This window comes from Dermacentor variabilis, chromosome 4 (assembly GCF_050947875.1).
Source record: "Dermacentor variabilis isolate Ectoservices chromosome 4, ASM5094787v1, whole genome shotgun sequence".
Lineage (NCBI taxonomy): Eukaryota > Metazoa > Arthropoda > Arachnida > Ixodida > Ixodidae > Dermacentor > Dermacentor variabilis.
The window spans coordinates 40,490,644-40,518,525 of record NC_134571.1 but is presented as its reverse complement, the minus strand read 5'-3'; the positions used below and the strand labels follow the sequence as shown (position 1 = coordinate 40,518,525).

The window sequence follows — 27,882 nt, the reverse complement described above, 5'->3', positions numbered from 1 at the left end:
ACCGATTTTCGGACCTGGAGGGGACCGAAGAATAGTCCGAACATAACAGTCCGAAAAATCCGTGAGTCGCAAAACCAAACTTTATTCTAACTAAACTGGACTGAAAAAGTCGCGGCTGGTCCCTTGTTTTAAATTCCTTCTTTTTGTAACATCTGCTTGCATCTGTGCAAGCGCCATGTTCTCTTCATACACACTAGACAACAATAGTAGAGCGTTGACAACATCTTGCGTTGATAGTTGCGGGCGGCCAGAGGTGTCGTCATTGGAGTCCGAGTTGCTCTGCGGCGGTGCGGTCACCTGGCGCACGATCTTGTTGTCCATAAGCTCTGCGCACAGCTCTATGATGTTGTCGATCGCGGCAAACTCATGAAAAGTAACAGCAGCGGGAAGGTACATACCACTGCTGCGCAAGTTGGCAATCAGCTGCTCGCCAGTGTCGATGTCTTCAGCGGTGCCATTTGCCTCTTCGGTCACGGATTCTTCAGAATTGCAAAATCCAGCATGCTTAAAACAATTTGCAATCGTCAAAGGCTGAACAGCCTTCCAAGCATTCGCTAGCACGCCGAGTGCTGAAAACAGGTTAACACTTTCCTGTCCGTGGGAAAATAAGCACTTTTCGGGTGGTCTAGTAAACATTTTTTTGCTGCTACACCAAATGTTTGATATTAAAATGTTTAGTATCAATTTGTAGAAGAGGGAATGCGCTTTTTAATGGTGTTGTTTGAAAACAAACACTTATTACCAATTAATTGAAAAAAATCACCTAATAAAAAATTTTAAACAAAAATGAGAAAACTCCGCGATAACGTCGATGCTGCTTTGCACCAAGACAACATAAAAAAAATTCAAAATATACATTTTGAAGGGACAGGCCGTATACAACATTCATGCAAATATAAAATTCCTATCTGTACAAGAGATTTTTTTACAAAGGAAAATGTCATCCCTAGTGGCTATCGTGCCACCGCACAAAGCAGTTGCGTGATGTGGTGAAGCACAAGTTTGCGGCGCACGTCTCGCAGAAAACGTTCGTTTTTTGTTCCACTTTCCGTTCTTGATAGCACAATTTGCAGTTCCTGTATCTTTGCAGCTTCTGGGGCTTGTGCTGTTGATCCTTAGGGGCACATGTAGCGGGAACAGCAGGAGGAGCCTTGGGGTCTGGATGTTGTTGCTCATCAAGTCCTATGAGCTGCTCCACCAGCTCTAGCCTGAACGCGAACTGATCAAAACGCGAACCTCTTGACAATTCAGGCACTTCGGGATGCTGCCGACGGTGCTCATCAAATAGAATAAAGCTGTTGACAACAGCAATATCTATACTGTGGAAAAACAGCGTTTTCCACCAGCGCACGCACTTCATCAGAACATTGTATGTCCCAATCAGCTGGTCCGATTTATCGACGCCGAGCATGCCCACATTGTACTTGTCAATCAGCATTGGCTTTTTCACCGATATTTCTTCCCACCTATTGTTGACTTTCCTTCTGCGCTTGGCAAGTACGAATTTGTTGGCTGTGTGGGCTGTCGACATCATGTGAACAACACGCTTGTCCTTCCATTGTAAATATAGAACGTCCTGGTCCCGTAGCCAGCGAACATCTCCTCTTTTAGCTTTCTTTTTTCATTGGGTGTCCTTGAGCTCGGCTGGAAAGCCCCGACGATCCTTGCGCGTTGTGCCACAAGCAAGCGTCTTGCGCTCCAACAAGTGCACAAACAAGGATGTCGACGTGTAAAAGTTGTCTAAATAAATGATGTAGCCTTGATCTAGGTAGTCCTCTGCGAGTCGTGTCACAACATCGAATGCCAGCCCACGTGCGCTTGGTGCTTCACGCTTTCCTGTGTATACACTGAACTGAATAGTGTAACCAGATTTGGAGTCCGCCAAAACCCACAATTTATACCCCCATTTTATAACTTTGTCCCGCATGTACTGTCTAATTCCGGATCTGCCTTTTGACTTTACCATCCTCTCGTCAACGGAGAGGCTCCGATCAGGTTGGAAGCATTGGGCAGATGAGGCGTTGATGTGCTTCAGCAGCGAAGCTACGAGATGCAGCTTGCCATGGGATGCGGCAGTTGTCTTCTCAGGGTCGGACACACTCAGGAATGCAAGCAACGCTTTGAATCGATTTCTTGGCATTACCGAAGGTGGAAGAAGACCAGAAAATAATTTTCGCGTGTTCCAGTAGCAGTGCAAGCGCGGCACTTGTACAATACCCATGTAAATGAGAAGTCCGAGAAACTTCTTCATCTCATCGGGAGTCACTTCTTTCCAAGAGCCGTCTCTCTCACTGTACGATTGCTTCTCCAAAATATGCATCCACGCATATTTATTTGTCATGTTGCATATTTCAGTGATTATTTCCGCTGTGAAGAACAGCGCGAAGAAGTCGACGGCTCTTGCGAAGCGCCGCGCGGAACTACGGAGCGCAGTGCCGAGGTCAACTCCCGGCCGTCTTCTCGCGCAAAACTCCACTCTTTGTGCCGCCGCCGACAAGTGGTCGTGTCCAAACGACGTTGACACCCTGCAGATAAGAGTCGTTGCCTTTAGAACACGCCGCATGTCTTTAGATCTGATCGCGGCCGCGATAAAATGGCTCGGAGTGGAAAACGGAACTTACCGGCGGATACCTGTCGACGTTCCGGGGCTACTTGACGCCCTTTCACCGTCCGTGCTGAAGTCGGATGAGTCAAAATCATCTCCCGAGTCTCCGCTGCTACCATCATCACAAAATTCTGATGCAGACTCATCGGAATCGGTCGAAACTCGCCGTTTCCGAGGAGCAGCTGCGCGAGACGTCGACGCCATATCCGAAACTACGCGTGCTCATCAAGCGCGATTAAAAGGCGTTTTAAAAATCCCTCCCGCGGCCAAAAAAGGAAACACAGAAGCGAAACTTGAAAAATAGTTATCCTTTTATGCGCTGGATGGCGCTAGCTGTCCATAAGCGCTCCGAACGGGAGAAAATCGACGTTGAAACCATCGACAACATACTGTCGATGGGCATAGGCGCGGACAGGAAAGTGTTAACGGAGTATGTCTTCCCGTTGTCAAAGCACATGAGTGTGCGGCCAAGTAAACGGGCTCAGTAGTGTACCTTGAAGCGTTTAATGACCCCTTGGTCTATCGGCTGGAGCACACTTGTTGTATTCGGCGGCAAGAATTCAAGACAAATAGCCTCCAGGTTGCTTATGGTGCCGTGCGCACCGCAGTTGTCTACGACTATTACCACTTGCCTCTTCTGGTGCTTAAACCTCCGGTCCAGATGGCAGACGTACCCTTCAAACAGGCTTTGTGTAATCCAGGCCTTTGTATTGCTGCTGTACCACACAGGCAGGCTCTTCGCACCATTAAGAGGGGACCTGGGTCTTTGGGATCGAAAATCGGCCCGAAATTCGAATCAAAAATTGTTATTTTCTGCGTTCCCGACGCGTTTCCGCGCCTATCTCCAAAATTTGGTTACAAAGTATCGAGCAGTTCTTCCGTTATCGTGATCTAAAGATGTGAATCTGTAAGCATTGCCCTTTAAATTGAGGAGAAATCGCACCCAATTTTCTTAGCGCATAACTTGATAACTATGCACTCTGCCAGCGCCCTTTTAGTATCATTTAAAAGCTTACGTTTCTGGCTTTCTTTATTCGTCGGTCGGCAACATTGCCGGTGCTGCAGTCACGAAAAAAACAACAGAAAAAGAAATTCGCACCACACGCTATTATTGACCAGTTTGAGCATGTGACCAAGATGGCGAGTCATGACTGGCTCCAAGGACCACGAGTGCTCAAATGACGAAAACAGCCGCCATTTTGTGTTAGTCTTGCAACTGCGATACTGGATATGCTGGATGTCTGACAAAGTTTCGTGCCGTGAATCGTTACGAGCAGAAATACACGAGACACAATAAACTTCTAAAAGTGATTCCGTCGTCAGAGCTGGCACAGGATACCCGGCAGCTCACCGCTGAAGTTGTACCGCCACCGAACGTAGACGCCTTACTGCTTTGCCGGATAACGCATATTTACACACCGGTTACACTTGCGTAAGAATTGAATACGGCTGTCGTAAGTGAAAAGGAAGTGGATAAGATGAGAGCACGTGAGAAAGCTACGCTCGACAAGATTGCATCTATGACGGCCACGGAGCGAAAGATTCAGCGCTTTGTTGAAGGTTGATCGCCGATAGTGCAACAGCCTCGGTCGCGAAGTCCGCTACTCCGTATGTTGTCGTCGGACTTGCAGCAGTGAACAATCTTCTCGGCGTTTTCTCATGCAATATTTGCGGTGGTTCCGCGTAGCTAGTGCAGAGCGATCAGGATTACGGTCTCGCTACTAAACTGACTGTGGTTTGCAAGATCTGCAGTGAAGTTGCGTTGGGATGGAGCTCATGGGGAGAATTGAGGGCCCAAAAACGTGCAATCCTATTGAAGTGAACGTACTCGCAGTGCATGCTATGCCGTCGACCGGCAATGGCCAAACGGCCACGAATTATACCTAGTGCCTACTGATGGCCTTCGGAGCCGTTTTTTTTTCGAACTTTCTTTCAATATATCAGTTGTGAAATGTCTTTTGTTGTTTTCTCAAAACCGCAATTTTGATGATGATGTCGTATTGGAGGTGCATTATCTCTGCTTCTACTTGTGCTATCACTGTAATTCTTTTTTTTTTCCAGAAAGGCAAAGCTGTGTAGACTGCAAATAAACAAAAAATGTTGCAATTATTGGAAAAAAATTTTAAAAATTGTTCTTTTTTAGCAGTTCGGTGGATTTCTCTCATTGAAATTTGCAGTGTTCTTATTTGATATAAAATTGGGTTAGAACACCATACTTGCTTATTTGCACTCTTTGTTAGTTCCACATCATTTCTGTATGTCAATATTTATTATGCCATGTATAGTTTGGTAGATAGCTCATCGCCAAGCAAATTATGCTATAAAGCTGAATTTCTGGAAAGTTATTTACTCTGCAAGAAAACTGGATGTGTATTTAAACCTAGCACATTGGAATACGTACTCTACAAGTTTCATCAAAATTGAGAAAGAATTCTAAAAAAGAAGTTTTCATGTGCAGGGTCCCCATTAAAGCAACGCGGGTTTTTCGCCTTCCCTATCACTAGAAAGGGTGGCTTCTCGGTGCCAACCGCGTTTGCCCTGACCATGACAGTCACCCTGTACTTACTGTGCTTCCCACCAGCGCAGGCTCATTAGTAAAGAAAGTGAACGGTCCGGCAGCATTTTGAAGAATAGGCCTGTCCCGTCACCATTAAACAGGTCTGCAGGAGCATACTCTTGTAGCAGAGCCTTCAACTTACTCATCCAGTAATCCATGACAGTAGATCGATCCACGGCACCGCTCTCCCCGCAAACTTTCTAGCAAGGGACTCTGTGCCTTTTCTTAAACCTACGGATCCACCCATCGGTGAAATTGAAGTCCTGAATGCCCATCTTTAAAGCGAGCATCTTGGCCTTGAGCATCTTGGCTTGAGCATGTTGCCCGAAATGGGTAGGTTCTTTGCTAGGTCTCCTTTCAACCACAGCTGCAGGGCCTCTTCAAGCTTCAGATGTTGTCCTTTTCAGTCATTTTTTGTTGTTTTGCAGTGCGACTGGTCTGCTGCAGACAACATCTTTGTTTTTCACATAATCAGACAAGGTCTGTTTAGAGATATCAAACTCCTTCGTGATGACGACTTGGGTACGTCCTTGCTGGATAAGCTTGATGATGGCGACCTTCTTGTCCAGTGTCATGGTCAAATATTTTCCACACTTCTTCGACACATTCGAAGAAGGCGGGTGAAGAGCAGTGGCCATGGCATCGTAAACACGTCGGTGTTGCGCTGAATGAGCGGCTGCGACACAGTGAAATAGCGATGATATGTTGTACGGCAGCTAGTGATGCACGGCAGCTATTGCACTGCACTGGATACAAGCCAGCGGATTACTGCTGGATGAAAACGTGCGCAACACCACCTACGACACCGAGGCAAAACCGGTGATGATGGTGGTTATCGTGAGCATCACCTGGCGTTCATAAGGTGGTGTCCAAAACTGGCTGCGCATGACCGGTTTCCGGCTCTCAAAATCGCTTCCGTCGCAGGCTACAGGCAAAAGCATGGCCTTTAAGACCAGCGTTTCTTACAACAGGCGCACCCATTACCGCATGGATTTGGACGCCTCTTATACTTGCTAATCAAACTATTATACCAATCCAAGCCACTTCACGTCCGATTCGAAGCTAGTCAGGCGGCTCAAGATCCAAAATGGCGTCCTCCCTGACCCGTAGCGCTGGTCCGTCGCGGCAAATTTTGTCCGGAAAATTGAACTTCTGGCTTTATGTTGTCCGAAAAATCGGTTGCAAACACGCATTAGCTCTAGGGGAACCATGATAGTGCATTTATGAAGTCCAGAATATCCATCAAGTCCAAATTTTTGGAGTCGGAAAAATCGGTCTGCTACTGTATTCAGCAACTTTGGTGTTGCCAACGTTGCCTACTTCAGAAACTTGTCTATATAAACTTTCTCAAATCAAGCACTCCTCTTGCATCCTTTCACTATCAAATGATTTCCAACAGAATGTTTGAGGACCAACGAGTAAAACCTTTTTGTAAAAAAAAATTACAAAATTTGGGAGAGTTGACAGGTATAATTTTATGTATATATCAGTGAGGCTATTCATGTTAAACTATTTATAGATGAATAGCTTAAAGCAAAGCTCTTACCAGCTCAGCATCCTTTCGTGTCTTGAATGTAATTACAAGACCGGAATTGAGAAGCTCGACGCCTTCCACCTCGCCGAATTGCTGCAAACAGTAAACAAAAAAAAAAAAAAAAAAGGAGATTTGTGTTGACTTTTATACAGAAGCAAATTGACTGCAAAACATCATACACAGTTTACACCATGGCTGATAAACATGCATTATAGAAAGAATGAAGACAATAAGACATCAAAGCTTTGAATGACAGCTTATCTAGGGAGAACTTTTTTATGTCTATAGGTGACTGGTGGACAGCAGCGCGCTATCTAGCCCTTCGGGGAACAATTTTGTTTGCCGAATGCTACCACCTAGGGTCGATATTTTTATTGCAAATTGGAAATATTCGGCCCGACCTATTTCGAAAAACACTTACTGCCACTTCTTTAAAGTGACCCTAAAGTGACAAAAAATATTTTCCGTAGGTAAACATGCATTGTTTATTCATGAATACAGGCGAACTTGCATGATATAGTAAGAGTAAAAAGTAGATACATTGGAAAAGATATGCTCTGATTCGGCACTTGGCCAGTACGGATTGAAGGAATCGCTGCTCGACTCAGTTGTAGAAGAGCAACCAGCATGCAGGCAAGAAGAACTTGATGGTTGTGCATCCATCAGAAAAACCAAATGAGTCAGAAACTTGCAGTGATACTTCGTCCCATCGCCAATTAGGGACAATCGGTTTTCGTCAGTCTCAATAAAAGAAACGCAGGCATGGCAGCATTGTTTCTATACTGTGGCATTGTTTGTATACATCAGCGCCTGCCTGTGAACAGATGTAATTGCACCCTTGTGAGCAACAAACGCGCTAGCATCTAGATCTGACACTTTGAGGCATTAGAAACCAGATAGAGCTTAGTTTTTATGAGCGCAACGAACGAAAACAGCTTGCAAGATTGAACCAAAACTAACCGCCGCACGACCATCTTGGATGCGAAAGCGGTCGCTTAAACACTAGCGTAAAGGAGTCATGGAGTGACCCCCCTCCCCCCCCCCCCCCCCCCCCCCCCCCCCCCTGAATTTAAGTGGCATACCTCCCCAACCCACCTGCCCTCACACATTCCTAAAGCGCTGCCAAATCAATCTTGAGACTTGAGAGCTATTCGGCGGGCAACATTTTGCTGCCTTCTTTCGCTCATTTTGGATGGCGGTAGTTATCGGCATCTCCTGGAATGTGAAGGCACGTTTTCTCATTGATTCAGTGCCTGCACGATTAACTCGAGATGCGATCAGTTGTCACCATCTATTGCAACAGTCAGGTGCCTCACTGTTGCTTCGTTAGTTCAACCTTCTTTGTTTAGACTGATCCAGGGACAAGAAAAGGGATCCGGTTCGTAGTCAGCTGGTGTGCATGTTCGTGGAATGAATTGCAGCCGGAGAAAATGCCAGTTGCATTTAACTTTTCATTTTGCTTCATTATTTCCTCGAGTGGCGGCTCACTGCAACGCCGGCAGATCCTCAGAACCATATACCGTGATATGGGTAAGATAAGGTGGAAAATAAAATCCTGTGAAGCAGCGCCTATCATAAATCCTGCAATAACCATTCAATTTGTAAGCAATATGAATATCACCCGTTAGCTCATCTGGTTTTCCCCTAGCTGTAAAGTACTTTTTGTGTGAAATTGGCAACTCGAAACAAAGAGTTGCAAGGAGTTGACAAATTAAGTGATCTATTAAGGGAGAGAGTTGAGGCAACAGCCAAAACAGAAGGAAAAGCGAAAATTAACAAATTTAACCGGTGTTTGTGAAAATATTTATGGATCAACATCTTTTTATTTAATAAGGAAGTCGAGAAAACGCCACAGGAAGTGGAAAATGACTCCGTGTTTGAATGACGCCTCTACAGTTATCAGTCGAGCCACCTGATGTAGCCACTTCTCTGCTGTGCTAATGTGGATGTTTTATGTGGGTGCAGTAAGCCTAGAATCACAGCATCCTGCGCTCTACGCTGTTCTACGGGACTGGTGGCCACGCATTGTTATGCAACTTCCCAAATAACAATACTAGTCGGTTTTGGCCTTTGGTAGAGCAGTAAACGAGGGATCCAAAAGAACTGTGATTGTTCCACAAATATATATTTCTCTATTGTTCTTCCAGAGCTAATTCAAAAAACATTACTAGAAATTTTTATGTTACACTTTCGCTTGTTTACTTGTTCCTGCACTTTTTTCGTGCGAGAGTCCATTGGATGCTGTTCCTGGTTCGCCAAGTAAAGGGTACGTGTATATCACAGGTGTACCTGTGAGATACACCTTATTTCATTTCTAATTTGCGGGTTTATGTATTCACATTTCGACTAATAAAGGTACCCCCCCTTCCCCGAAAAAAAATATCCTGGGTATGTGCTTGGTTTAAAACATTCCCCCTTTCCCCCTTCTTCAACTAGGCCTTGAGCCACCTTTTATATACACTGTTCTGATCCTTCTTCGTTCTGTTTGTTTATACAGCATATCACCATTCATGTTGGGCCAACTTACCACGTGCCACACAGATTTTAAATCTTACTTCTACTATGTGGATTCTTCTGAAGACTACAGTAGTGACATGCCAATACTTTGTTAATTCAAAGCTGCAATGCAAAATTAGCTAAAACTGAGAAACCTACTGCAGTTTATTAAATTTTGGAAAAGTATTTTGGGGAACAGACAGAATAGTAAATGAAGGTTAAAGTGCATGCCAACAGAGGTTAACGCTAAGCACTTCTTCCCTTTCTACTTTGGCATCTGCAACATTGCACCCACAAGCAATGGCTCCCACAGAGTAATGAAAACCAATCTGAAAGTCTCTGTGCACTGCAGGAGTGAAAATTGATGTCAAGGTGGATTGGGAATTTTGAGCAGATAAGTCAGCAGGAGCCATATTGCAAAACCAGACACTCACAGCAAAGTGCGCCTGCAGGTTCTCTTTGTCCCCTTCATCCATGCCCTGGACGAACACCTTGCGTGGCCGGTGGTCGATGACGTTGAGGCTTCTGCGCAGGGCGGCACCACCTCCCCGACCTCCTCTGAGCGCCCCCCGGCGACCCGGGGGACCCCCTCTGCTTCCCTTCCACTGGCCACCAAGGAGACCCAAGGCACGAGCCTGGATACCAGTGGAATGCACTCTTTCAATGGATGAACAACTATCTGCATTAATCCCCTAAAGAGACACTAAAGGGGACACTAAATCAGTTGAGACTGAGAAATCATTCTTTCAAAACTCTAGTTTCATGAATTTCACAATAACTGGTTGATTAATGCCAGAAAAAATTAAGGTCAAAGTTCAATTTCTTTCTTTAATTTTGCACTGAAACCCTAGCATTTACTGCTCAGTAAAAATTCACGAAACTTGCCAAGTTCAATCTTTATCTCCTTTTGAATACAATGCATTCTATATTTACATATAACAATTTAACTAAGCCCTAGCAGACACCGCCAAAATCTATGACGACATGGTGAGATGGTGTGGCATCTTCAAGGTGGCATTGCCACCTGCCTTTCGTTATTGATGAGGTTTGTTGCACTTAAAATCAACCAACTGTAGGCAGCTGATTTTTTTTTTATTAAGGCCATATATTTCTTTTCTCTTGAAAAAATTTTTGAAGATCAAAGAATTTCAGGAAGCTCAAGTATCAAATTTAGAGTTTTGTGAGTCTGCAATAAAGAAAGACAATATCATTATTCTGTTACCTGCATCTTATTGAGACCTCTAAAGCAGACAAAGTTTATGTGTTATGCACCACTCTTGCTCTGCAATATATTACTAATTTAGGAGCAGGATTTCTGCAAGACCCTCGTACGCACTGCATTATTTTGTAACAATTCCACGTAACCTCTAAACTCGTATATCAGATTTTCCCACACCAGATGCTTTAACGGATGCAGTTTACAGAACTGCAATACCTAAAGAACGTTGGCAGGCTGGCTGGTTGGGATTCATAACACAGAGCAGTGCGACAGGTCTGACGAAAACGAGTAACAGCGATGAACAATGGGACATGACCGAGACGGATCTAGTGCTTCGTCTGTCTCAGTAACATCCCGTTGTTCAGAGCTGTTATTCCTTTTCTTCAGACATGTACCAACCAGCCCAAGGTAGCATGTTATTGCAGCGCAACAGGACTAGGAAGGAGAAGATTTTTGACATGCACACAGTGCTAACTTTCAACTGCAAAATTCATGTATTATCAATGTGTTTACGTATTATCATATCTACATAAAATTCATGGATTATGAATATCTATTTTGGTACTGAGATTCGTAAACTTAGTGCTGAATCTTTATGTCAGCGATTCTTGACAATCTTTAGAAAAAACTTGAGGCCCTAAATTTAAATTCTACTTCTTGCAGTCGGTAGAATTTAGCTTTCTCTTTTACGTGCAAGAAACTTCATTGAAGCTGGTTCAACAGATGTCTAATTAAAGCTTTTCTGCAGTTCATGTGCATCTGAATAGGGAAATAGGAGTTGGCGTCCCGAGTCAAATATTCCTGTTAAGTAATCACAGCACCACTTAGAAGATAAATTATTTAATTAATTAGAATAATTAAATACTCTGTAGTCTGTCTTATGGTAGCAGAACTTTGATTTAGGGCCTGTAACCTTCTTTCACAAAAATTTACGGAAACATCTCTGTAAACAGCTACTGTTAAGGCACTTGACAAATCTTTCATATAGGTTTATAGTTGATGTCCTTAATACGTGCACTGAGTGAGAAGAATGGATCCAATAGGTTCGATTTGTCACAACCACATGAAGAAACAGCCACTGAAGCCAGAGAAAGCATAGCGGGAATTAATTGCTATGTTTAATTAAAATGCAGAAAGGATAACGAATCTGCTGCATTGTGCACATAGTGCTTTACCTGCACACTTTACCCACATGCACTAATATTTGCATGTAAGTTTTGTTCAAAAGGCCTATTAACGAATTAGAGCTACTTTTCAGAGCTCTATAACATATGATTGAATGCCTCTACAATAAATGCCACTACATCAAAATTATCTGTGTGACGAAGGATATCACGTGTTATGGCCGAATTCTTATCATACATGCATACTGTGAACAGCTCTACAGGAAAGACCACTAGAAGGAATTTGCCTGTACGATAAAGAAATTAAGGTGTCCCCAAAGACTAATCTGTTGCTTTACAACGAATGTGCCTAGCAGTGCCACGAATGCCCTCCGCAGCCGCCACCGAGCTACAGTCAGCGCCAGAACTGGCAACATGCTTGGTGTGTGTGTCAGCGACTATTTTATAGTCCCATTGTACAGCTCTACGAATTGCCCAACTCAACTTATACACTGCTTGTTACAACACAGCAAGGGCTGTGATGACCGACAAGTATGTCGAGGTTGACGACGTTATAAGAAAGGAAAAAAAAAGCGGAGATCAGTGAAGGCAACAGTAGTAAACAAACCTGAAATCGAACAAACATTTTTTAACAATGATGGTAATAGCGGCATTGGAGGAAGTGTGCAGAAGAACATTACCGACTTGTTCCACTAAGTATCTCATGAATTCATGTTAAATAAATGTTTTGTTTTGTTAGACCTGGTTAGCCTGCTCTATCGGGAGCAGTACAGTGCCTGATCTTTGCAACTAAATGGCCCACATAATGAAGGATTTTGGAGGTCCCAAACGCTTGGCATAAAGGCATATTAGTACTTTACCAATTTTGTTCGCACTGAATCAAAACAGTTTACAGTACTGTTTACAGTATTGTACAGTATGTTGTATCACGACTAATGGTTGCAATACAACATATACACCTAAGCGTTAGCGCACACAAGTCAATGATATATGATATGAGAGAGTGCTTTAGAACTTGTAGTTGTAATATTTACTATGTCCTAATAAAAGCACTTAACAAAATTTTTTGAAGATTTAGTCTAACTTTATTTGATAAAGCAAGCCCACTGCCTTTAAATATATTTTCGTGGCTGGTATTAACACCTGGAATGTTATGTGCATGAGAAAATAGAAAGCAAGAAGAAATAGAGAAAAGCGGAGGAGAAATGCAGAAAGTAAGCCGTTTTCTTTACTGAGAGAAAAAAAAAATGCCTCAATCATCACGGTGTGCACATATGCACAACAGAGAACATAAAAAAACATAACGAAAGAAAGAAAAACATAAAGGGAACCTTCAAAACCTGTTCATCATTATCGAACTAAACAAAGGCCTCTGAACATAAAGCTTGTCAGTGAATCTGCCTTCGCAATATTACAGGGGTGAACTTATTATCACGACAACTGTGACTCACTTGTTGCCTGAGCTCTTGAACTCGCTTGCGTAATGCCGTCGTGTCGTCACCACGATGCATTTTGTTGTAAAGGTCCATCTCGGCATCAAGGAGCTCCTTCTCCGCTTGCTGAAGATACAGAAAAGGTATAAAACTTAAGCTATTGCTCTCCTTAAATCTTAGAAAAAAATGATAAAAACTGCTTTGTCTTTTTGTGGGGGGAGCTACGTGGCTTACACAAAAGGTGTCATGGAAATGTGTTAGCGCGCAAACAAGAAAGAAAAGGCTGCAGTGCATGGTTTAGATTCAATTTAGTAAAACAAGTTTTACTACTACATGCAGAAAGTGCTAGGAGGAGAATTAAGGGGCTTGTAGTCAACATACTGTACTTTCATGAAAATTAGTGTGCCATGAGGGGGACTTCATGGTTATAGCACAAACCAATTACGCATGTGCATTAGGAGTTGGTGATATGACGTTCACAAAATAAATTGTCTTAGCACAGTGCGATGCGCTTCTGACAAAGTAAGAGTGTTCAAGAGGGCGCACAAGGATGAAACGACACTCACTGTTCGTCCAACAGGACCATGTGGCACGTCCACTTTGAGCCCGGCCACGGTAGAAGTCGTCATTCCCGCCTTGGGTGCCCTACTTGAAATTAGCTCGTTGGTCACCTTCTTGAAGTCGACCTGCAGCTTCTCTATCACCGGCTGTAGGGTTGCTATCGTCTGCACGAACCAAGCCCACGCTGTTGCAACTGAGAGTCACTTTGCAGATACTATAGTTCCATGCACAGTTGGCCTCTAAAGGTTTATGGGATGCAGGGTCTACGAAAAAGCTCAAATGCCGCAAAGCACGGGCATGCGGCCCCCAATTTAAGGTTGCGGTCTGTATGGCCAGCTAGTGCACTAGTGTCTGCTCTGTCCGGCAACAATGTCAAACTGCATAGATATTGAGCTTTCTTGTGGAACACACACGCGCACACACGCACACACACGCACACACACACACACACACACACACACACACACACACACACACACACACACACACACACACACACACACACAGCATTATAGCAGTCCTGCTCATTTTCCATCCAGTATACGTTTAGTGGAGTGGGTTTTCCATTCCGTCCATATTTCATTTCATTTATATGTGAGGGACATCACAATCGTTGTGGTGGAATGGCTCCGAATTATTTTCGCCCATTAACTTGCAGCCAAAGCACAACATACGGGCCTTTTTTTTCATTCCGCCCCCATCAAAAGGCAGCTGCAGCAAGAACCTACAACATTGTGCTCAGAAGCAGAGCACCACACCCACGCAGTCAACATGGCGGAGCCCACATATCTTCAGCTGTTGCAGCTGTAATGAGATAAGCATTGTTATAATACTTCATGTACTTTCCGGTGCCTGCCTGCCTGCCTGTCTCCCCGCCTGCCCGCCCGATCGCTTGCCAGTCTGCCTGCCTGTGTACCTAACCTTTCCCCACCAACTTGAGTCACTGGGTAGTCTATGGCCTTATGGGTAGAGATGCTGTGGTGCTGAGGGAACTGGGTTCGAAACTGTCAGACCAACTTAGGTCACTGGGCCTCTTTGATTATCAGTCCCCAACAGTCCTGGACTGCTTGGGACTGCTGTCCAACATTAGGTTTTCTTGGACAGCTTCAGAACTTTTCCATGAGGCCGTGTAATTGCTGCCGTATAGCTTTCGTGTTTTTAAAGGGGAATTAAAGGCAAACATTAAGTCAGGCTAAAGTGGTAGATTAGTGCTCGAGAATCTCTGAAGTGTCAACAATATCGCGAACAGTCTTAGTAATCGAGAAATTGAGGTAAATGCAGGACATGATTACAGACTCTGCTGGTACATTTGCCCGACGATGAAGGCACTCCTCATTTATATTGTCTCATCAGTACTCAATCACTCGTTATAAAAAACATCACTGTTTTGCATTATAAGATTAAAGAAAATGCTACTTTATCGGTTCTATTTCATTTTTAGAAAAAAAAAATAAAATAGAATAGAAAAATAAATAGAATAAGAAACAGCGATACGGGCGGCCGAAAGGTTTCGTTTTCGTTCAAATCTGCACCACCGGCACTTCCGCGTTTTAGTAGTTTCGTTATCACGTAGGGTTGCACTGATTTTGTTGGAGTGTGAAACTTGCACAAAGTGGCAAGTAACAGAGAATTCCACTTCCATGTAGAGTCGAGAAATGCCCGAAAGGTACACGCCACTTCACCAAAAACGGCTGCAACAGTGAATCCACCGATCTGTCTTGGCTTCGTTTCTCCATGGCTGCACGTTTGTGTTTAGTGTAAAAAACGTACGGATCGTGTATGCAGCATCGCCACTCCCCAGCTGTGTGGCGGGAGATTTGAATTGTGATAAAGGTACTTGGAACCCCTAAGATGCAATTTTCTCATAAACTAAGTCTTCTCTTGGCACAAAACAAGAGTTGTGAGGTTTCTGAAATGGTTTTTATACAGTCCATGTCGACTTAGTATTTGCCTTTAGTGTCCCTTTAGCCTTGATCCCTGAAAGTGACCACGTGAAAATGTGTTTTTTTTTTCCTGGCCACTTGTGAATTAAGTCGCACACACTCTTTTGAATCTGATATTTCAACAAAGTGAGACCAATGAGACCACATCATCGGTCAGTGACCGTAAATTCTTTACCGTGCACAGTGTCTTTGTTTTAATATTTAACAGCACATTTTGGTGATATGTTTCACAGCTATTATGGTTTTCATCATGGCCCATGGAAAAGGTATTAGAGGGGTTCTATAGTAGTCTTCCACCATAAAGAATGCTATGCTGACTGCTGCTTTGTCATATTACCCCAAATAAAGTATGAAACAAGATATCTCACCTGTTTAATTTCTTCTCGTTCCTTCTCTGTCTTGCACTTTCCAAGCTTTTCGAGCAAAAGCTGCAATACACATGTAAAACATTAGTATATAAACCACAAGTGTTCGTCAAGGTGACGCAGAGTGAAATTAACTTAGCCTATGCAACATACAGAAACTTCAGCAACTTACCTTGTACTGTTGAAGATGCTTTTCTAAAAGCTTTTGCCTTTGACTTTGTACTTCTACCTTCTTCTTGATTACTTCCTGGAAAGAATAAGTAGATCCGGATATCAATCTTGAGACATTTAAAGTCAGTTAGGTTTGGAGCTAAATCTAAATGTCATGAGTGTCATAAATATGCACAGACATACATTCAAGCCCATTCATATTAAGCAAGTAGTGTTTGGAGAAATGTTAAACAAATTATTAGCAGTGTGCAAATACTGTATAGTAGATTTCAAATAGAATATTGAATCGAAACAAGAAACTGCATACAGCAGAACCTCGCTCATATGTTTGGAAAAAACTGCGAGAAAACATACAAACCAAGAAAACGTATGATACGAAGTAAAAAAAAAAAAAAGAAATTGCCAGACTCAACTATTGTCGACACCTACAAAATGTGAAATGTTGCGCAGATCGTTGCGATACGAGACATGTTTTGTTGTTTTCCTATTGCATGGTGTTTTAAGAGAACAATGGGAAATCGAAACTAAATAGAGCTGGTGGGTGATGCCAGATGCCAGCGAAACAAAATGCGATGTCCACATCGCTCTGCCTGCAGCGATGATGATTTGGGATTTTTATGGCACAGCAACCGTGCAGGCTATATTGCAGCAAGCTGCCTGTAGCAGGGACCGGTGGCGCGTTTGGATTATCGCCTACTATAAATGGCACTACGCACCATGCAGTGTACAACAGATAGGTGAAGGTGCTTATTGCAATAGGTTTGGCGGTGATAGTTGAGAATGCGGCGTGCAACAACGTGGGCGGAGATTTGCTGGTACCAGAATAAAAACTGTGCGCGGCGTCGTTTTCACGTGAGACTGGCGGCTATATGCTGTTCTATATACCTTTTTTAGTCACATGGGATCTAGCGGCAGTAAAACGTATACGATTGCAGACTGCAGCAGGGAACAGAGGGGAATTTCGGTTATCGCCTTGTGACGCGTAAGGGCCGGGGCAAGCGAGCCCAAGACCTGTGATGAGGAGCCACGGTTCTCGGAGGCCAGGTGCAGGATCGACAGTAGTTGACTGAGCGGTTAAGAGGTGGCGTGAGTGCAGGGAGGACAGCAGCGCGAGCGTGCGAGTGGGTGAGGAGAGCGTGGCGAACGAGAGAACTCGGAGTGTGGTTGTGTGGTGCGGAAGGTTGGCGTTCGGGAAATAAAGCGGTAGTTTGGGACAACGTGTGGCGTGTCGTCGATCGTGACAGCCTATTAAAAGCATGCGCTACACTTCTGACGGCACCACACATTGTGAAATAGACAGGCGAAGATGCTTATCACAATAGGATTGGCGACGCTAGCTGTGAATGCCACGTGCAACAGCACAGGAGAACATTTGCTGTTACCAAAATGAAAAACTGTGTGCGTGCCGGCGTTTTCATGCGAGATGCATGGGTGAGTATTGTGGTAAAGCTGCCGTGGCGGGCAGCTATAGACTGTTCTTATACGCACTTGCCTCGCGCATTTTCTTGTTTATATGGGATCTAGCGGCCATAAAGCGTATCATACGATCACACTTTGGCGACGTACTGAATCTTGGTGCCGGAAAATCGTATTTTCTGGGAGCATACAAACCCGTAAATAATTTGCGTAACTCTATTGGGTCATTCTTTGTGTTCTCAATTGCGAATGTTGGCACCGGGAAAACGTACTTAACAGGAATATATTGACAAGGTTCTACAGTAATAGGATCGTGTATCATGGGGCTCTATCACCGCTTCGCGCATAGCTGGCACTGACAGTAAAGAGCAGGCACCATCTAAATCGTTTTGTTTAGCATGCTTTTGCCACCTGTCAAAGAATCTGGAACCTGGAGGGTCACCGCAAGTTCACGATGATGATGATGAAAAACTTTATCCGTCTTTAAAGGGAAGGGGGCAAACAACACTTGCTGCTAGTTCGCGACCCCTACCTCCTGCTCCTCCTCCTCGTTCATCCACTGTCTCTTGCTTTCGTTTGCAAAGCGGTTTCTCAGCTTTCTGAATGTTGCGTGGCTGCTGTGAACAGATCTGCATCTATTTGACATCAAACCGTAACTTCAGTGGCCAATGCCTAATGAAGCAGCGCCGATTAGGCTTAATGGCCGAGGCAATGTGGCCATGACTGAAATTTGCCGCTGGCTGATGTGCTAACAGGTTGCAAGCCTTCACGGAATGCTTGCTGCTAATATGTTCGTACGAGCAGTTTATCAGCGATCGGTCCTGAGATAACACGTGCAGGTTAGATTGACAGCTCTCAAAGTAGCATGAATGTTGTCGGCTCGCTTATCCAACATGATCTGCGTCCCTAACCAGCCTGATTTTTGCACATGCTTTCACAGTTTACGAAACACCTATGGACTGCTTTTGTTGACGTTCCCTCTACCCACGTTGCATTTTCAATTCAATTGGTCTTGTCGACACAGCAAACCTTGACAGAGGCAGGCCCGGGCAAAGCGGTGCCATTTTTCAAATTTCAGTGTTCGAGAGCTGTGTGCAATCCCCGCATCAGGTCAACGCCGGGGAGTGCTTGCGGTGACAAAGTCCGCTACTGCGTCAGCCAGATCAGACTGTCCGCAGTGCCCTCGGTGCTCCATGGTGCACGCGACAAGTGGTACTGCACAAGTCTTTACACCGAATATATCGAATATTCGAAAAATCTAATAGTAGATATTTGATTCACAAATCGACTTATTTGAGCGTTCACTATTCGATTTGATTCGGTAATATTCTATATTCGCACAGTCCTACAAATTATATTATCATACTTGCACCAGTATATTTCAATTTTTTTATGTGTGTTTGTGTCTAAAATTAGGAGCCCCAAATACACTTATTTCTTTTCATTCTTTCACTCTTCAATGCACGACTAGCTTGAGCACTGGAAGAGTGAGGTATAAAGAATAGTTGACCCAGTGACATTATATAGATAACAAGACTGAACCTGAAGAACCTTACTCAATCGACACTGACAGCTACAATCACCATGCAAGGGAGCATCAAAGCAGAATGAAAATTTTCCACAAGGAATCCAAAGGTTAAGTGTTACAATCAAGGGCAGGTTAGAATTAAGTAAATGCAAGTCAAGTAAGCAGTAAGCATGTTCATTTATAGACTTGCCTAATGTGTTATAAAGTTTATAATCTTATGAGCAAGGTCATGTGGTTTAAACAGACACGAAAGGTAGATGGTAGATTCGGCTAGAGTAATAGCAATGTTTAATATTTGTCCACATTTGTTCTATGCCATGATAATTGCAAAGGAAGATGACATGGTGAGTCTGAGGTACACACACAGAAGGTATCACACTTCTGCAACTAGCATTAAAAACATATCACATTGACCGCGATGCAGTAAACCCCAGCTAGGCCAAACTGAAGTACTAATCTACAGTATTAAAAAGTGGTGCAAAGGAGCAGCATTAGCAACGTATGTAGTTAAGCAGGAAAATCCCACAAAAGTGCTAAAACAGCATTTCCGTTATTGCTCAAGTTCAATGCAATTATCTTTATATAATCTGTAGGCGGTTCAGAACATTAGATGCTAACTGAGAACTGGTTGAAATTTTCATAGTGATCCCTCCAATCTTGTGCTATATGTGCGATTATCTGTTACTTATGAAAGCTCAGTTCTCGATAAAAGTTATCATTGGGACACCTAGGAGTAGCTCACCTATATTCAAAAGTATCTTATTCAAAAACACTGTTGAGAGCCTGAAACTTCCTTTATTTACCTACTGTTCATCCCTTCATCTATCACTGTAGCTTAACCTAAGCTTTGCCTCTGTTGCATTTTTTTAGCAGCTCTGGCCAAAAACAAGTAATGTTAATACTTACAGTCTTCTGCTCCTCTTTTGTGCGCTTAGGCAGGCCAGTGTTGATAACGTTGTTCTTTTTCAGTGCAGCAGGGTTGAACACTGTGCGTGACAAGTTTCCAGCAATGGGGTTGAACACAGCGGACTGTAAGAACGTAAAGATTTAAGTGTTAGTGACCTCAAAGATGACCTTAGCTTATACGGTCGATCCCCGTATTCAACTACGGTTAATTCAATTTTCAGATGTTCAGTAACAAAACACTCTTTACAGGCGAAATTTCGCCAGCAGCCCAAAATCACCACAAAATTCAGCACAAAATCAGACACATATCCTTACATTAGATACAAACACATGCTAAGACTAATGTTGGCTCCCGCACAGCCACCAATATATTAATTTTGTTTTGAATACCTGGTTTTCTAGTTGAATACAAATTATTATTAAAAAATATAACATTCTATAATATTCAAAATTTTCCAATATGAATTTTCAAACACGCAACGCAAGACAAACTAGTGAAGCGTGTGAACAAACAAGAAACAGAGGAAATAGAAAAAGCCAGTGGCGGCAGCATGCCGGCTCAGTGGTGTGCGGTCCACACTGAACGCATGCCCATTGTTGCTCCTTGGCTCTTGCATGGGTTTGTATGTGGAAAGTAAACACACTCGCTGACAGATATTTTCAGGAACTGACGGGGTCTCAAACAATGTTGGGATTATAGAAAAAACACAATTTGACGGTAAAATCAATTTGTTGTTTTTTTACAACTTCAGCACCATGCAAAAAATTGGTTGATGCCGCGAGTGCATTTTACGTTCGCCCGTCATGATGCGTGTCATTGTGGAGGGCAGATGTTGCGCGTGTGATCTTGACTTCTGCATTTCGCAATTTCATCACTTTGGAACGTTGTGCAGGACAATAACGCAGTTACTGGAAACTATCCATGATTTCATTGAAGCTTTGGATACGCAAGGCCAAATCGATATCATATACAGTGAAACCCCGTTCATACGTTTTTCACCGGACCGAGGAAAAAAACGTAACAGCCGGGAAAACGCAACAGTGAGGAAAGCTCCGAAAATAAATGAAAAAAGTGCAGCTTCAACTATAGACAATTTATTTCCACAGAGTGCGCTTAGGACTTAAAAAATTCTAGAATGGTGGCTCGCCGTTTCTTTCGCTTGCTAGAAATCACCACACGTTTCTCAACAGCCTGGAAGGCCGCATTACTGTCAGCGTCGCTGTGAGGTGCGACGTACCTGCGGAGGAGGTCCAGAGCCGCGACCGCTTCTCCAAAGCTAGGATTTGGCAACTCCCCAGCATCATGCGGCTCGCGCTCCTCGTCGTCACCACGTCACGGCAATGGCAACGGACGAAGGAATATCCGCGGGAAATTTTGCCCTCTTTGGCCTAATCATGCTAATGTGGTAACGATTGTTTAGTATTGCTGCGGAGCGCGCGCGTCCGAGCAGCCCGGTTGCGCGCAGCGGGGCGTGGTTTCGCGAGAAATGTAAACAAGAGAGGAGAGCTGGCCCGATAGGCGGAGCAACGCCAACTTCCGGCTTCCCTTTAGCTATAGCTACACAAAGAGTGACGTCAGAGCCTCTCCTGAGTTTCCTTCCTCCGCGAGTTGACCCGTCCAACAAACCATGCGGTGACCGTAATCACAGTGATGATAGTGAGGGCATTTTTCACGAATGGCCACCTAGTAGCGGCCTCTCGAACTGGCGTGCGGCTTCTTGCAGCCAGTTCCATAGCCAAGCCCGGTCAAAACTCGTCAAAAGCCAAAATGGCGGTTGGCGCGCGTTGCCTACTTTAGCCCAGGCGGGTTCGGGTGGCGACGCAACATGCGGGAACGTTTTCACAGCTACTACGTAACAGCGGGGTTCCTTATACATTGGATCCTATGGAAGCCATGCCAGGACCGGATGAAAATGACATAGCAGCCGGGAAAACGCAGCAGTGAGGAACGTAACAGCGGGGTTCTACTGTATATAGATTTTGAAAGGCTTTTGATCTTGTGTCCCACCAGAAACTACTTTTAAAACTGCATATATTGAAGAACAGTACACTGCTTGCTTGGATTGAGGCCTACTTATGTGATCGGTAACGGAGTGTATTTCTTCAAGGTGCAAGTTCCAGTGTAGCATCAGTTCAGTCTGGTATACCACAGGGCTCCGTGCTGGGTCCACTTTTCTTTTTGGTTTTTATTAACAAGATATTTCATGATACATATGTGAATATTAAGTTATTTGTGGACGATTGTATTGCTTATCAAGAGACAAAAAGCCCAAGTGATCATGCCTTCCCACAGGTAGCTTTATCCAAAGCTGAGCCTTAGTGCTCAACATGGCAGGTGAAAATTAATGAAAAAGACAGTAGACATGAGAACAACTGGCAAAAGGCAGCCATTGACCTTTTCCTATATGACTAACAGTCAGCATTTATCTTTCGTAGATACCTACAAATACCTAGGCATCATCATCACATCAGATATAAAATGGAATGACCATGTTACATCCAAAATAAAGCTATGCGCAAACTAGGTTTTTTAAGAAGGCCCTTGCGGCAGTCCACACACTAAATCAAATTAATAGCATATAAAATGTTCGTTAGGCCTATCTTGGAATACGCCACGGTTGTTTGGGATCCGACACCAAAGCACATTTAGCCAAACTTGAAAATTTCAAAGAAAATCAGATTCACATTTAATTCTTATAGTAGGAAATCATCTCCGAGTGTTCTTTTAGTTAGAGCTAACCTAGAAACACTGCAGGTAAGAAGATGTTGAGAAAGATTGAAATACATGACCTATCTACCATGGTAACCTTAAGCTAAAGAGAGGTCACTACATTGAACACGTTTCTCGATGCCCAACGCGATCGCATCATTACGAGAAGCTAAAAGACTTTGCTTGTAAGACTGACAGACTTAAGAATTTTCTTCCCGATCGAGAATGGAATAGTCTGCACCACGATGCCATGGAGTGTCCAACTCTCAAGACATTTTTGAATATGCTTTAAATGATTTCTTTTTTCAAACTTTGTTGGTTTTCGCTTATCTTTGCCTATCCTTCTTTAAGCTTTGATATTGCATTATGTTTCATTTATGATCTTGCTCACATAGTCTCCCCATTTTTCTTTTCGCTCCTGTGTGCGCATGCCCGTATTCATGCTTCTTGAAATGGCACTACACTTGCTGTCACTGGCGAACTTGCATTTCACACCCTTTCGTTTTAGTGTTGTATGATAGCGAAGTATGACAGCGAGTATATGATAACGATGATACAGTTGAACCCGACTATAACGAAGCCGTTTACTTCGAATTATTCTGCATATTGCACAATTTATAAACATAGTATAGTTACAATGAGTATATATAGCAAAAATTACGCTTATATCAAACAAAAATAGCTGCAACTCCCGACATATTGAATGTCAAGCTGCACAAAAGTGCCCCCAGAAGTTGGCTTTCCCTTGCGACGGTGGCACGGCTCCATCCAACTGTTCCCCCTCCCGTGATTGTGCCAAGTCGGGCAAGCTGCCAAGACCCCTCTGCAAAAAATGATCCTGACCCACCTGCAGTGCTTGCTCAGACAGCCAATCAGAGGTTCTTGTGCCCTCGTCGTGCAGGATGGCGCAAGTGCAAGTTGTCTCGCTGCTTTTCTGGTTCAGTGTGTTTACGCCTTGTGGGCCTTCCCCCACAGTGTTGCTGTGATGAAGCGGCAGAATTTGCCTTTCGCTGTTACGCTCGAAATCATAAATCAAGTCGAACGCGGTGAGAAGTCGGATGTCACCACAGCGTGCAAAATTCTGAGGAGCACTCTCAGCACGATCTTGAAGAATAGGGGGGGGGGGGGGGGTAAGGGCTGAAGTGGACAAACTCGCGACCCGGTGCCCGTGCGCCCGATGCGTACGCACGGCCGTGTACAAATGGTTAATCCGAAATTGCTTCAGATGTGCCGGCTTCGGCGTGCCTGGTGGTGACTGAAAATTCTGATGAGTGCGAAGAAGCTGTTGCCAGTGTTGTGGAGCTGTCAGAATTTCCAGAAGCCGTTGACGAATCAGCGGTCGACAAGTTTGTAGTGTGGATGATGGTATCGTGACCATGGGAGAGCCGGAAAACGAAGGCTACATTGATGACAGCGTACCGAGCACAAGTGAAAGTGGGCACAATGAGGAAAGCAACAACGATCCTTTGCCCACATCCTCCGAGGTGATTGGGGCACCCGCACTATTCCGGCACTTGTACACAGATGTGGAAGGTTGCGGCCTCAGGTGCTCCGACTCTTTAGACAATGTGGAGAAGTGCGTGTGTTGTAGGCTGCGAAATTGCCCACACAGAAGAAAATACAGGACTATGTCATGCGAAATTAAGCCAGTTTCATGAATAATGTGAGTTTATAAATGGTATGTGCTTTTATGACATCCAATTCTCTAGCAGACTTATATCAAATTATGCCCTATATCGAACTGGTAGGCTTTTTTTAGCGAGTTCGATATAGCTGGGTTCGACTGTATCGCCTTCAACATGAACATTGGGTGTATCACTCGTGTACAACGCTTGGCCCTGTATAAAGTGCACAGCATCCTTCGTTGGTGATTCCTTGAGTGCGAAATTGTCTTTAAGTATGGTGTTTGTTGGCGTCACACAATCGTTTTGTTATTACAGTCGCCGACCGTTTATTCGGACCTCATGGGGACTGCGGAAAAGTCCGAATAAACAGGTGTCCGAAAAAGCAGATTAAGAAAAAAAAATCCTTTATTTCCATGCACTTACTCGGGCTCGGCAGTAGGTGTGAAGAAATCGTTAATGTGCCGTTGCACGCTGTACCGTTTACGCGCAATCAGACAAGGCTGAACCTTGGAGAGGGTCGTACGGTCACTACAGGCGGCTGAAAGCACAGTCACTGCTTATACACGCTCCGCATGCGACGGCAGCGTAGCACATGGTGCGTCATCTTTCAACTCGGAGTCATCGTCCCGCTGCGAAGCAGAAACCTGACGAATGATCTCGCCATCGTTGAGTTCTGCGCATGTCAGTACAGCAGTATCAGCACCTGTGAAACTTTCAAATGAGACAGTGTCCGGAATCGCAATGCAACCACTGCGCAGGTCTCGGCAGAACATTTTCGGCGTCAGTAGGGAGCACATCGGAAGGCGACAAATCCTAGGCCTCCCGGCATTCCCCAGCACAAGTATGCGCGGGCACTGTCGGCGCCATTAGACACTTGACGCGATGTTTCCGTATGCTGCGTTGCATCACCGCAACCTCGACACAGCACACAAAGCAAACATCACCACGCCGTCACGCCAACATCAGTCGCACAAACGAAAAGCCTGGCCTACTTGCAGCGTCGTGCACAAAGAAACAAACAAATCAGCTGCTGGATTGTCCTAACATGTCATACTAAGCTGAGACCGGAACTGCTGTAGCTACAAACCAGGCAGAAACGATGATGATGAGCAGAGATTTGCAGTAGCGACACTTCGTGGGGCAACAAGGAGGCTCCATTCAAAACAAAAATGGCGTTCAGAAAGTCGAACCATGCAACGGTCAGAGTCGGTGCATGGTGCTCTCGATCAAGTTGGCTCAAGGAGTGTCCGAAAAATCAGACGAGAGGTTGCAAGGCGTCCAAACTTTAGGAAGTTGTTATACATTATGGTCTACGGGGAGAATGGCGGTGCCGCGAAGCAGACCGAATAATCGAGCATGTCCGAATTTTCAGAGTCCGGAAAGTCAGTCGGCGACTGTATTGCCTTGTATTATTTGCCTTGTATCTTTCTGTGCTTCATGTAACACCCACTCTAGCCAAGAGCCTTCACACGAAGGCTGGCGCTATTACTGAAATAATTAAGTAAAAAAGAAATAAATAATAAATAAATCTGCTAGTCTCCTGGTTAGCTCAGGTGGTAGAATGACTGGCATGGAAAGGTGTCGGTCCCGGGTTCAATCTCCAGACTAAGACCAATTTTTCTTCAACTGTGAAGCTTTCTTTTCGAGCAACTTGTACGTACGGGTTTCCTTCGTAGCTTCATGCTACTATCAGGTCGATGACAATTTTCCTCTTTCACCAGCCCACATCATTTCGAGCTGGACAAGAGCCCCAACAACAGCTACTATGGTAAAAAAAAAAAAAAAAAAAAAAAAAAGGCCTCTAAGTGTTTCTTTGAAGAAGGATTGCAACTCATTTCCTTTAGGAGCCATGGTGCATGGCTGACGGACATGAACAAAAGGAAGGACAGGCATGCTACTTGAGCGAGTTGCAATATGTCACATTTAGAAATATATCACATTTAGAAAAAAAATTTCCCATAAAAATAGCACATCATCCATGTCTGTCCTTCGGTTCAGTGCTACGGTGCCTGTGTCAAATTAAGAAGTTCATGTGCCCATCATTTCTGGACACGGACACCTTCTCACCTTTTCGACAGGGGGTGCACCTAGCCGGTCCTTGATGTTCTTGGTGGGTAACGTCTCCGTTGTACCAGCAGCAGCTGTGGCACCATTGGTGGGCTGGTTAGCCATGCCAGCATTTCCACCAGAGGCAACAGATGCACCAGAAGTGTCCAGCACAGATCCACTGCCATTTGCTGTGGGCACCGCATTTCGGTCCTTGTTGTGCCAGAAGACCTTGATGAAACGGTTGTTCAGCACTGCCTCTGTGCACCGATATGCAGCGTTGGCTTCAGCATGGTTTGAGAAACGAATCAGGGCTGCTTCGGGATCTCCGTCATAGCATACCTGAAGTGTGCAATGGAAAAGTGCCTGTTACCACAGCAGTTCTGCGATGGCCAGTACTAATGAATGACACAAGAAAGTTGGTACCCATTCTTGACACTGTTTAAACTTCTTCAACAACTAATTTCGAACACTATTCGAACTCTGTCAATGTTTTTACAACTTCATGCCAGTTTGAGAAACAGCGGCGTTTACTCAGTACAGTTGAATCTCATCATAATTATGTTACATTTGACATGAAAATATGCTAGTTTATCTGATATTCATTATAAGCATACTACATTAAATATATGCTAATGCAGTCAAACCCACTTATAACAATACCGGTTTTAACAATATCTCGGTTATAATAATGAGAAGCTGCTGCACCGTCAACTTTTGTATGTTTTCCATGGTGAAATAACCCGCTTACTATAATGCCTCGATGCCACACTATCGGTTATAACAATGAAGTTTGGCTGCTGGGTGTCCAAGCCGAAAGGTAGTGAAATGAGAAATCCTTGAAAAGAAAAAAAGAAAACGAGAAATTCGAGCCGCTGCACGATGGGCCAGTGCTCCAACAACCGCTGTGCACTCATTTTCTAGCCATCTCTGAGCGCCTCTCTCCCGTCGCCCTTTCACCCCTCCAAACACAAATAGGCTGCACGCACAGCTCGGCTGCGCTCACAGCTCTACGCCACACCACCTTCCGAAACACGAATGGATTGCGCCAACTGCGCTGCTCGCAGATTGCCCGCGTGTTGCTCGCTGCCTCCTCATTCAGCGCAGTTCTGCAACCAGCTTAATGCTTGCATTGGTCTTTGTTGTTTGCGTTGAAATCGTTCCCAACCACAGGGTTTATCGCCACCGAAACGGAAGATGACCGATCTGCCCGCTGGTCATCGGCAATGCACAACGTTGCCAGTGAAAAAACACACGGCTGTAGATTTGGAAACTAAGAGCTTCTAACCGATGAGGCGGTCATCGCGACCGTGCTTGCATCGGATAGCTATGGCAGTGATGATGCAATACGGCAGGCTGCCCAATGAGGCGATCGTCGCGAACATGCTTGCATCAGACAGCGACGGCAGCGATGACGCGGTAGGACAGACTGCCTCAGCGTTGTCTTCACAAGAGGTCCTACAGATGATGCTGTCCCTCCAAGGTTTCGTTCTTGCGAGGAACCTTCTGCTGCACTATGTGGAGCATCTGGATGCCTTGGAGAAGGATGTCGACAAGCTTTGCGTAGAGCATGCAAGGCTGTCGGACATAGGGTTTTCTCGTGCAAGCCAGTGAAAAGTACGTGGCGAGATGGTTGTAGCGAT

General features: G+C 44.4%; 1 protein-coding gene across 5 annotated transcripts in view; it reads right to left on the bottom strand.

The window, feature by feature from the left end:
- The window catches only part of LOC142578984 (RNA-binding protein 26-like), a 100,319-nt gene that overhangs the window by 25,518 nt on the left and 46,919 nt on the right, over window positions 1-27,882 (bottom strand). For 4 of the 5 annotated variants that reach the window (XM_075688745.1, XM_075688742.1, XM_075688744.1 and 1 more), the window contains 8 exons: window positions 26,261-26,581; window positions 19,859-19,981; window positions 16,010-16,084; window positions 15,841-15,900; window positions 13,535-13,693; window positions 12,987-13,094; window positions 9,627-9,827; window positions 6,709-6,789 (listed from right to left, as the gene is read on the bottom strand). In XM_075688745.1, the coding sequence (XP_075544860.1) occupies window positions 6,709-6,789; window positions 9,627-9,827; window positions 12,987-13,094; window positions 13,535-13,693; window positions 15,841-15,900; window positions 16,010-16,084; window positions 19,859-19,981; window positions 26,261-26,581 (1,128 nt within the window). The remainder of the gene's footprint in view (window positions 1-6,708; window positions 6,790-9,626; window positions 9,828-12,986; window positions 13,095-13,534; window positions 13,694-15,840; window positions 15,901-16,009; window positions 16,085-19,858; window positions 19,982-26,260; window positions 26,582-27,882) is intronic. The other variant, XM_075688747.1, reaches the window with a different exon arrangement.